Below are 12141 nucleotides of genomic sequence, written 5' to 3' on the forward strand. Positions count from 1 at the left end.
TTGGAAGAGAATCGAATAAGACCATAATACAACTGTTTTCTCTTTAGTAAATGTTTATTGAAGATATAATTCACGTCGGTGTCTAATTGCTTTTTTGTTTTGAGCTGAAGTTGTAATTACCGATGTAGGGATTGCATGCTAAATATTAATAAAACAAATGGCTGATTTTGTTTTAGCAGGTTAGTATTTTCACGGTTAGTTAGCTCACCGCAGCATTAGCGGCTTACCGTTCTCCCCTTCTTCTTCTTCTGTTGTTGTTGCAGCAACTCTTAAAAATGAGGGACGAATTAAAACAGCGGGAGGCGGAGCTGGAGAAGAGTTTGGAGGACAAACAGCAGCTGAACACCCAAGTCCAGAACCTGAAGGAAGGACTCCAGAACCTGCAAAACACACACGTGATGCAGGTTCGTCTGACAGAAAACACACATTTCACAGCTGGCTTTCCTGAGAATGAAGCGAGGGGAAGAATCTGCCAAGTTTCCTCGGGTTTTTTTTTTTACGTGAAAGTTCATTTCTGGGTTACTCTCTTTGCTTGAAAGTGAACATTATCTAATTTGCACTTTAATAAGAAAGAAATTAGTTTCCGCGCATGAAAGATATTGGAGGAATAAATCCTCGATAAACAAAAGGACATAATGTGATAGTGGTGATGTGGAGTTTTGGGTCGAGGAAAATGACTCAATAACTTGAACTAGTTTAAAACTTATTTCAAAGCTCATCAGATATCCCAAAGTAGCTATTTTGGGTGAGATCCGTATGATATTAACACTGAGAGAAAAGACCTACCGCAGTGAGACAGACGTTTTCCAACTTCAATGTTCTGGATTCCCATTTTCCTCCCAGGGAGCCTATTTCATTCTTCTTCAACACGGAGTCTAATCGACTGTTTCATTTCTAATTTCCCTCCAAACATGTTTATGATGCAGCGTTCACGTTTTAAGTCGAGTGAAATGATTTCCCTTTACTTTGCTCTGGTTATTGTGCATAATTCCTCCTGTAGAAAACCTACCAATAATCACCTGAAGGACCGTTTGAGGTCCTTTGTGTACTTCAGTTGTACTCCATAGACAGTTCATATGGACAGAAACATGTTCACTACAGTGTCTCATAAAGGTAATAAATGACAGTGTTGGCTACACTACTGTATGTCTTTAGTGCTGAACCAATGAGCTGATTCATCTATTAGTACGTTGGCAGAAAAATGAAATCATAAATTTGGGTTTTGAGGTGTTGGTGAGATCAAAGAAGCAACTTGATGGACAGATAAACGTTGTAGCGTCTACGTCTGCAGAACTATCTTGTCCCTCATCACTTGAATGATATTGTTTGCATGTTAGCAAGCGATTCATCGATGACCAGAAGTGTAAATATCAGCATGTAAGTGAAACATAGCTGGTGCAACAGCCTGCTGCCGCTGGAGTTTCCTTCACAAAAGTACAAATAATACAAAACATGTCAAAATAATGCATATAAAGTCGTCTCACGTCATCTTTAAGGATCTAAAAAAAAAAATACATTATCTATTACAAAACCCCTCCATTATTACAAACAAACATTCATTTCACAACCAGAGACACATCGAGCGCGGCCGACCGCCGTCGAATCGGTTTCCGTATTTGTCTTGCGGCTGAGATTTCATGTGACATTGACGACCAGCAACCCAATCACATTCCTCTCTGATTCCCGGGCGTCTTGTTCCCGTGGGCTCCATCGACTCTGGCCGAGATGTCACGTGATCGATGCGTTCCCACGGCGTGAGTGCGATCGCCACATGGGGAGATATTACAGGAGAGATTGCGCAGATGTGAAACCGCGGTGCCGTGGCGGAGCTGTTGCACACGGCCTCATCGTCTGTTAGAGCCGCTCCTGCTGCATTAGTCATCCATCCCAACATCCCATTTGTTATTTGATTGAACGCGTTGCTTACATTGAGGCATGTCCCCCCCCCCCCCCCCCCCCCCCTCGACAAAGCTCCATCTGAAATTGATTAGAGGCGAGCTGTCGCACGACAAGAGCACGCTGCTAAATACAATGCAGCGTGATCTACAGTCTTATTAAACAATTTCAGCTTTCAGGGGCCATTTTTCTCCGTTAGACGTGTCGTGTTTACAAATGTTTCAGGTGTTGTCCCGTATTCCCAGGATTCAAGTGCTAATGCTCGTCGATGTTCCTTCTGGCCCGGCGTAATGAGAGGAAGGGCTGTCGTCGAGACGAGCCTCGGGTTCAATCGCCTATTAAATTGGATGATAATACGAGCGGGAGGCTCTCGATCCACGCGGGGCCCCATGTGCTGTCTGTTGGCTTTCCAATGTACTTGCAGGTTTTTCGTGCGACGCAGAGCTGAATTTGTAATTCGCGAAAACGTCTCCTCGCTCGCATCAACCAGAGTGACAGAGTTGTCAATAGCCCGTTAATGGTGATGAGTTTGATTTGAAATGTGTCGCCGCCACTGCGAGCTCGGGGAAAATATGCTAATTACATTCCTGCATGTGGGCAAACATGAATCATGAGAGGCAGTCTCATTAAAGGGGGGGGAGAGAAATCAATTTTCGGGAGAGGGTTTCTCCGAAGATAAGCCGTCGTTTTGTGTTATTTGTCATGTTGGAGAGATCTCTTCACGTCACCACTCATTGCTGGATTGACACCAGTGCAGGTCATTGAGGCCATTAACCCCTGTTACTATTACGATCAAAGCAAACGCCTCGTGACATTTTCTCCATACGTATTATATTTCAGCGCTGGCACTGATGATTATTTGTGTTATTGATTGATCTGTCGTTTATCTTTCTGATTAAAGGAGCACTTGAACGATTTACCGTTTCATTTCTTTGACGTAAAAAGGACTTGCGAGAGACACGGGTAAAAGAAAAACGGTCAAAATCAAACCGGCAGAGGCTGAAATATTAGTCGAGCTCCGAAAAATGCTCAGCGTCTTTAAATTTGACTCTTGTCTGGTAAATGTCTTTAAAACGCCACAAGTTTAGTTTTTCAGGCTCGCTGTCGAGGTTTAAGAGTCTTGAGCTCAAGGTTGTTCTGTCGGCACTTTTGAAAGCTCCCTTCAGAGCCACAGAGGACGTTATACAGCCGAGCACTCCAGCAAGTGAACTGGTGTTCATGTGGAGTCTTTAAAATGTCAGAAAATTGTGAAAAAGGCTCATCGTAGTTTCCCAGGGCCACAGCGCTGTCATCTTAAAATTGCTTGTTTTGTCCAAAAAAAACAATCCAAAACCTAAAGATACTCGATTCAAATGTTATAAAACAGAGAAGAGCAGTAAACGCTTCTGTTTCAGAAGCTGGAACCAGAGACTGTTTGGCTCTTCTGATTGATAAAACGCTTAAACGGTGACTCAATACGTGATGACGTTGATAATCCTGTGATTACCAACCAGGGGTACTTGCACATTTAATTGTGGTATTTGAAAAGATTGTAGAGTAGCTACGCTGATGTAATCAACTAGAAATTATGGGGGTTTTTTTATATAATAATTATCAGAATAACCAATACCCTTTCAGCTGCCATAGGCCAGCTACACACGGACATTGCTCGGTTTCCCTTTGACGTGACTCGATCAGGAAGAGGATACGAAATGTAGCTTCGGTCACTCTTGATAGTCAAAGGCAGCAGAACAAAGAGACGTCCCGTCTGGTGAGGAGGCACCGTTCAGGGCTGTGGGCGTTCTTCCACACTGAAAAGGTTGAGAAGCACTGGTCTGATAGAAAACAATGGAGTAATTATCTCTGCACCAATATATTCCCAGGAAATCCGAAACCCCACAAAGTCTTTCATTGTTGCAAAATTAATCGCTCACGTTAATTATATCCAAATGTAGTTGGAGCGTGTCTCTTGTTTTTCTCCTTTTTTTCAAAGTCAGCAACATTTCTGGACATTATTCTAAAAATAGACGATGCCTGTGCTCCCCCCCCCCCTCCTCTGTCTGACATGAGCACTTAGCTTTTTTTTTTTTTTTCTTCTCATATGTCTCTAATGCGCTGCAGCTGGAGACGTCGAAGGAAGACGACGGAGGCGGCGAGGAGAGCGCTAATCAAACCAGCGTAAGTGGGAAAAGGTTGAGCCCTCCTCAAATCCTCTCCAGATATTGCTTTGTGTCCTCATTCTCCCTTCTTCTTCTTCTTCTTCTTCTATCCTCCTCTGACACTCTCACTAACCTCCGCCAGTGACATGACAGATCATTACGGGCCAATCCAGTTCACTGCAACTGCATGTGTCATCGAAATAAATCACCCAGACACAACTGGGCTAGGAAATAAAGAACTCATAAAGTCAAAATGGCTCGCACATGTGCATATGTCCCCCACACCCGCACACACAGTGTTGTGAGTGTTGTGGATAGATTAGAAACAGGAAAGGGCCACCGGGCATCTCGCACCATAAGTGGAAATAGTACACACACAATAGCATGTAGGACAACACGCAGACAAAAAAACTCCTCTGTTGTTCCGCCGCCATTTTTCTGCCACCTGTCAGATCTGAAACAAACAGCTTGATCATTTCCTCTCCAAGTCTCTCTCTCTCTCTCTCTCTCTCTCTCTCTCTCTCTCTCTCTCTCTCTCTCTCTCTCTGTGTTCTTCTTTCACTTGTCCCTCCTTTGTCTGTGTGTGTGTGTGTGTGTGTGTGTGTGTGTGTGTGTGTGTGTGTGTGTGTGTGTGTGTGTGTGTGTGTGAGACATGCATTCCATCCCTCTATCAGAAATATAGCTGCTGGCAAAAGAATCTCCCCCGCCTCATTATCCTCGTCTTCATTGTCTCGCCGTGTTAATGTGTTGGTCATGAAACTTCCTGATGTTTTCATTCTCATTCACGTTCGTCTGTTTACTGCGTGCCAAGCGTCGACTCGAGTCTCAGCTTGTTTACTTCTCGTCAGCCGCGGTCAAACAGTGGCTGGGAGCAGATTCCGTTAACGCAACTGTCTTAACTGTGTGTGTGTGTGTGTGTGTGTGTGTGTGTGTGTGTGTGTGTGTGTGCAGGAAGCCACAGTTTCAACCGTGGTGTCCTGCAGTCAGGAGAAGGAAGGCCCCACAGAGAGGAACCCACCGAGTCCCGTCCACTCCGAGAGGGAGGCTCTGCTCGTTGGTACGCTGACACAAATCTGACTCTTGCATCGCTAACACCGCTTAGCTGTAAATGTTGTAAATGTTGTTTTGGGAATTTCTTCAAATTTGGCCCAAACGTCCACCAGGACACAAGGATTAGCATTTGGTGGTTTTTGGCGATTACTCAAGAATTCATGTGCTAATTATGAGAATTTCCCACAAATGTCTTAATAGGATAAAAAGATAAAGGGATGGCATTTTGGATTCTTAGCCATACTGTGGCACTCGCTTTTTGTAGGAATTTGATTAATTGCACATTTGTTTCAGAATAAACTAAGCACAGGCACAATATGAATCTGAAAATGATGTCGAAAAACCCGAAGCGATGAGCACCTTCTCAGCCTCAGTTAGCTTTGAACAAACTACATCGAACATCCAATCATGTCTAAAGTGTTTATACCTGCTTCAAATGGCCACACTGCTGTTCTAGCTGCCTCCAGGCATCTCTCTCTCTCTCTCTCTCTCTCTCTCTCTCCCCCTCTCTCGCTCATCTCTCAGGTCGGTGCTTTCAAACAGTCTCCCGGCTACCTTTTGATCCCACCAGTCTGAACAGCGCAGCTTCTCCTGTATTAATGGTTCATACTGCTTACTAGCAGCTTAATCATTGTTTATTGTACTCCCGCTTCCTTCCTGCGGCTGCCGCCAGCCACGGGCCGCACATCTGCCGTCATGAAAAGAGTTGGCGGCGACCGCTCCGTGCCTGAAAGCGGCCTGTAGTGGTGTGTGGAGTGCAGAGAGAGAACTTCAGAGTACGGGACCGACCCCGCTCACTGTCGGTCACTTGCACACCTGAGCAATTGCTGTGTAAAGTGAGCATTATTGTATAATGCTCTGTTGCAAATTGTTGGACACGGCCTCAAGCCCCCCCCCCCCCCCCCCCTCACTTCAAGTACACAGAGGCCCGGAGGTGGGTGCATATTCCCAAATGAATCCGTGTTATATAAAAGTACCATAAAGTAATTGACACAGCCTGGGGGCGGGAAGTAATCCAGCGCGGGGTTATTGGTTGGTTTCTGGAGCTGCAGGCGTTGTACTTGATGTGTGTTTGAAGGGGCTAAGATAATACGATATTCACAGAGCGGCTGAGGGACGGGGGTCAGAAGGGGCTTACGGCTCAGCTTTGCAAAGGGCACTTGAGCAGATTACCGTGGCATTGTTGAAAACCGGCAGCAGGTGTGAAAGCGGACTTTCTTGCGGTGCCTTCAGATACAGCGTGAAGCACGAACGCATAAAAAAAAATAAAAATCAGTAGAAATACTCCAACAGAGATTTGCTCTCGCTGGTGCAATTTAAGTTGAAATCTCTTCCGCTACCGTCGAGATGTAAATTTGCATGACAATGTAAAGCAGAAGCTTTGGATTCCCCCATCAGATTCGGGAAAGTCTGATGGTCACAGTTTGCCTTTTATCCTGAGTTGGCAGACCCAAAGGAGGAAATGTGGTGCAAAAAAAAATAATGGGAGCAATTTTGAGTTTCTGTTGACTTTTTAAAAGTGCTCCAACGATCATCTCATTTGAATATGTATTGATCATGAATCTGAGCCTTAATATGACACTCTGACACTCACTCATATTCTGGCAGTGTGCACACAGGGAGTGGGCGCATGTAGTTACAGCAAACGTCTGTACGAGTAGCTGGAGAACATGTCCGTTGGCTCTTTGAAGGCAAATAAACACAGACAGCGAAACCACTCCAGTGGGTGATTTTATAAAAATAAATCAACATGAGATCTACTTGGTATTGTGTCTGAATTGGACCATTAGACTCATAGTCAGCGGATCAGCTCCAGGCCAGCGCGTTGTTCCTGTTCGACTTTCGACTTACCTCCTGCGGCGTGGCAAAAATGAAGCCTTGAAGTAGTAATTTCCTCTTTAAAAAGTCTCAAGCGTTTGCTGCATCGTCGTCCTCTTTAAGACTTTTAACACTGTTTGTGTGTTGATTCCGCTGCCGGTTTCCTCGCTGCTCTGTAGGTGGTTAGCAAGCAGAGGTGGAGGATTATCTCTCTCCTGGTCCCGTCTATGAGCCGACAGCAGATGGTTTGTTTGAGCTGGGGGGAAGAGTACGGCTTTTTTTGATGAGAGACAACGGCATCAAAGCCGCCATTAAACACTCCCTGTAATCTGGAGCCACAATGTACGAGAGGCTCTTAGCGGCTCCGGGACTCCCGTCAGAGGCACATTCGTTTCGTCCGCTCTCGACAGGCGACAGGAACTGGATGTTTTTGCGACGCGTCTCCGCTTTTAACATGTTTCAACGACTTCCTTTGTTCCTCCTTCAGGGATCATTTCCACCTTCCTGCACGTCCACCCGTTCGGAGCCAGCATCGAGTACATCTGCTCCTACCTGCAGCGTTTGGACACCAAGGTAAGCGGGTTCGCTTGAATCAAGACTCTGGCCCTCGGTATCAGAGCCTGCCCTCGGTATCCCCTGTGGATCAGATACACCCATGCAGACTCTGTGGCGGCCCCCCCATACCGGGCTGACATATGGGCTTGCTGTGTGCCAGGGCCCTGCTGTTTGGAAGAGACAACGGCCCCTCGGGCCATTAGAAGGGCTCGGTAATGCTTTTTCAGCCATTTCCATTGAAGTGGATGCGTTTTGGAGGAGACGGCTTAAGGTGAGGCAGATGCACTTAAAAAGAGTAGTTTGATATTTTGGAGAGCAGTACTGATATTATCTTCTAAACTCTCTGCCAAAATGTCAAAGTATCCCTTTTAGCAATCAGAATAAGATTGGCTGGATGGAGATTGTGTACCTTTTTTTTTATTGTGGTAATCTCTTTGAGATTAAGATTTTATGGGCCTGACTAGGGATGGGTTCAGCTAATGCCCAGATCTGTTAAGCTCCAGCGCTAACAAAGCTCTTATCAAACCTTTCTTATTAGCAAAAAGCCCTGGAAAAACATGACCAGTGACAACATCTGACTGCCACTGGTTGAAATGACACCTGTGGCAGATTAGATCAGCTGCAGATGAACAGAGATAATTCTGTAACTGCTAGAATTAAAAAGAAGTCTGTCTGTTCTCTGGTTATTATGCGCTCTGCAGCTGGTGCCTGCATTCAGCCAAAGATTGATTGTGAGTGAAAAGTAATTTCTTAACACCAATGTGCGTTTGCCAGTTGACTGAGAGGCAACTGTTCTCTGGAGGAATGATCTGGCTGATAACCTTCCACCAATTTACCCTTCGGTATTTGGAGTCGGTAGTAAAAAGCGGTGAAGGCTGCAGCTGTGAACATTCAACAAGGCGAACGCTACAAACTGTTGTGTTGCTGCCTTCTCAGCCAGGGAAAAGGTGTTCAGACAAAGAGCTCTTATTTGATCAATTTGACGAAATGGTATCAAACCTCATCCCTAGACCTGAGTACAACAGAGGAAACATTCATAGAGGAAAAAGATGTGAACAGAAAAACACATTCACAAACTGCATCAGAGACACTTAGACATCTCTGAATTCATGTAGAACGCTTTTGTTTTGGGGAAGTTAAAGTTTGTCTTCTTACTTTTCTCTTCGCTATATGTCTGGCCATATGCGGCTTGTTGTGTGATTTCCCCTGACGCCGGAACATATTAAAAGTAGATCCTTCATTCTGACACTCGAAGCCAAACAGCGTCCTTAGTTTCCACTCTGTCTGACCGAAGCGCGGCTATTTCATCCCCGTCGTTCCAGACGTATTATCGCTCTTCACCGCCACTCACACGAGGCTTTCAAAAGGCCAACCCTCAATGTCACCTCCGAGTGGTAACACTAAGAGTAATGGCATTTTTTTTTTATTTTATTTTTTTTTTTTTTGCTCCTGTCTCGACAACAAGGAGACCTTCAGAAAAAATTGTCAGATGTCACCGCTCCCTTTACAGTCACTGTCCAGACAGAAGACGCAGTAAACATCCGCGCTGAAACCATCAAATCTCAAGCCACTTAAACTTAAACTCAAACTCGAAATTTAATCTGTCAAAAAACTTTGTCTCTACGTCCACAAGGTTGCCCCAAGAAATGCCTGTTCTCTGCAGCAGCTCTCTGGATATGCTCATCACCACCCTGACTCATTCTCACACATGCAAAGAATAGAGAGTGACCGTCTCCTCTCATGCCTTTTGGGGTTGTTTTTGTCTAGTGTGTCTGCGTTGTTCATGTGTTGATACCCTTGTGTGTGTGTGTGTGTGCGTGTGTGTGTGTGTGTGTGTGTGTGTGTGTGTGTGTGTGTGAGAGTGTGAGATCGTACGCCCCCTCTTGTCTGTCTGTGTGCGTATGAGTTTGCTCGTGCATCTGTTGTTCTCACGTCGACTTTCCGCTACACATATCAAGCAGCCCACAGAGTTTTTTTGTCAATTTCACTAGACTAGACTCTCCAACAACAAGCTCCGATTCCTCTCTGCTTATCTACCGGCTCCACACACACCGGCTCCATTGTCTGCCATGTCACACCGGTCCTATCTCCGTGATGGGCCTTAATGCGTCCTGACATCAGCGCCGGGGCTCCAACAACCCGGTTATTAATGCGAGACGGTGTGGGTCGCCTACAGCGGCCTCGTACAGTGGATTTTTGGCAACGTCACCTCGGGATTTCAGTTGACTGATGAGCCTCGGCCCACCCGAGCGGCGTGAGCCAGATTACGCTTAGTCAGGTGGCAGCGATGCCGTCACACTCCCGCTATAAACTTAGTTGCGCTGTGATTATTTGCAGTTGAGGGTGCGAGTGAGAGTAGAGAGGAGGTGTTGTGTGTAAAAGAATAAAGTGTGGATGGATGAGCAATGTCCAAAGTTAACTCATCGGTTGACTTGGCACATTCTATCATAGTAACATGCCCTCCTCTCTATTCTTAATGTAAAAAAAAATTTAACTTTAAGGAAACTTTGTGACTTGGCAAGAAGACAGCATTTTAAATAGCATGCCTCATCTTAAAGCAGCAACGTGAAGGATATAGTGGCATCTAGTGGTGAGGCTGCAGATTGCATCCTCCGCTCACTCCTCCCTTTCTAAGCGCGTCGGTGAAATACGGCGGCAAAAGGCTCTTTCTAGATCCGGTGTTAGGTTTGACCATTCCGGACTACTGTAGAAACATGGCGGCGCAACGTGGCGGACTCCGTGAAGTATGAACTGTAGATACTAAACATCTCATTTCCGTGGGGTGACCGTGGCTAAGTCGAGAGCAGGGTCGCCTTTCAATCAGAGGGTCGGTGGTTCGATCCCCGGCTCCTGCTCATGTCAATGTGTCCTTGAGCAAGACACTTAACCCCAAAGTAGCTGCGTCTACGGTGTGTAGATAGATACTGAATTGTAAGTCGCTTTGGATAAAAGCGTCTGCTAAATGACCGTAATGTAATGTAATTTCAAAGCTAACGGAAGGCCTCACTTTCTGACAGTGACCAAACACTGGTCAGGATCACAGCTTACTTAAGATTCACGTCACTAATGCCAACAAAGTTTTTCAAAAGTGCATTAAAACACCGTGGTCTATCCTGTCAAAAAAAAACAAAAAACAAGATTGGAGGATGAACAAAATGTTTTCAATGAAACGCTGGGTGTGTGTTTTTCAAAGATCTGATTGGCATTCATACAAAGCACGAGAATTCTTGTTTCTGATCTCTTGAAGATGGTTCTAGAATGACTTGGTGTGTCGTACTTTGTTCTCTGTCTAATGCTGGTCTGACGTGTGTGTGTGTGTGTGTGTGTGTGTGTGTGTGTGTGTGTGTGTGTGTGTGTGTGTGTGTGTGTGTGTGTTTTCGCAGATTAACACCGGTGAGGTGGAGGCTCTTCTTTCTCGGCTGCCCTGCACCTTCAGACAGGAGCTGACCGGCGTCGGAGCCAGTCTGGAGAAACGCTGGAACTTCTGCGGCTTCCAGGGCATCAAGAGCACGTAGAAACCTGCTCCTGAGAGACACGGAAGACACGAGACAACGCGGGGGGGACACTGTAAAGACGCGAAAGACACAGTATAAAGCCCACAAACATCAGAGACGGTGGACTGTACCTGACTGTACAGGGACACGGAACACTGAGCACAGATCTCGAGATGAGGAGGGAATGTAACAGCATTTCAAGGACTCCGTAACTGGCAGAGATGTAAAAAAAAAAAAAACTTTTAAAAAACGCAGCATTTTCATGGTTACGTGAATGTTGACACCAAAAACCACGGTGGCAGAAATCTTCATGAGCTTGAACTCGGTGTCTGCAAAATATTTTTAGACATAATGACTCTCCAGAAGACCGCCGATTCCCACAGTCACTGGATTATTCTGTAGTAACGGCCCACACGGGGGGGGTGGAGCGCTTTCTGAGCCTGCGGTCGGCTCCGTATGGCGTCGGGTGTGAGCGGCCGGGACTACAGGAGCCGAGGAGGCTCACCGGGGTCTGACTGAACACTTCAACCTCCGAACCCTCTGGCCTCCCTCGCTTCTCTTTTTGCCCTTCCTGGTTTGTAAAATAGATCTAAAAATGGATATATTTCTTCATTTTCTGTAAAGGCTGTTAAACAGTTGCATAGAATCATTTGTTGTAATACACTGTAAATGCTTGGATGATATTTTTGATTATAAAAAGACGTTTGAATATATGAAAATGCTTGAAGTCATATTTTAAACGATGCTCGGGCAGTCTGGTTGTAAAATACCTCTGTGTGTGTGTGTGTGTGTGTGTGTGTGTGTGTTCTAGTGCCTTTCTACAAACCTGCCAAGCTTCACTATCAGTCCTGGGAGACTCACCCAAATGCACCTGCACAAAGACAAATGGTCTCCTTCTACGCTGGCGCCCCGGTCCTGCTTGAAGGGCATTCTTTTCTTTTCTACCTTTTTCTCCTCTGAGAGGAGCTGGAGCTGCACTCAAGGCTGATTTTTTTCAGAAACCTTACATGAGGCCATTTGTGTCTTTTGAAAGCAAATGAAGCCGGGCTGAAGGCACAGCGCAGCGGCGCCTCACTTTACTGGGAAACACACCTCGGGGATCATGTAACGATGTCTAATTGGTGGGAGGCAGTTGTTGTGTGCTGTTGCTGCCGTGACGCGTACACAACACGTGTGTGTGCGTGTGCGTG

General features: G+C 45.7%; 1 protein-coding gene across 1 annotated transcript; it reads left to right on the forward strand.

Moving 5' to 3' along the window:
* Positions 1–243: 243 nt before the first annotated feature.
* On the forward strand, positions 244–11664 carry LOC137890595 (ecto-NOX disulfide-thiol exchanger 2-like). Its single transcript, XM_068734736.1, has 5 exons — positions 244–404; positions 3997–4053; positions 4986–5091; positions 7390–7475; positions 10841–11664. Exons 1-5 carry the CDS (start codon positions 276–278, stop codon positions 10970–10972), a joined length of 510 nt encoding a protein of 169 aa, XP_068590837.1. The 5' UTR covers positions 244–275; the 3' UTR covers positions 10973–11664.
* The last annotated feature ends 477 nt before the right edge of the window (positions 11665–12141 follow it).

Source organism: Cebidichthys violaceus, unplaced genomic scaffold, assembly GCF_023349555.1.
Source record: "Cebidichthys violaceus isolate CVI_PGR_0920_01 unplaced genomic scaffold, fCebVio1.0.p SCAF_669, whole genome shotgun sequence".
Lineage (NCBI taxonomy): Eukaryota > Metazoa > Chordata > Actinopteri > Perciformes > Stichaeidae > Cebidichthys > Cebidichthys violaceus.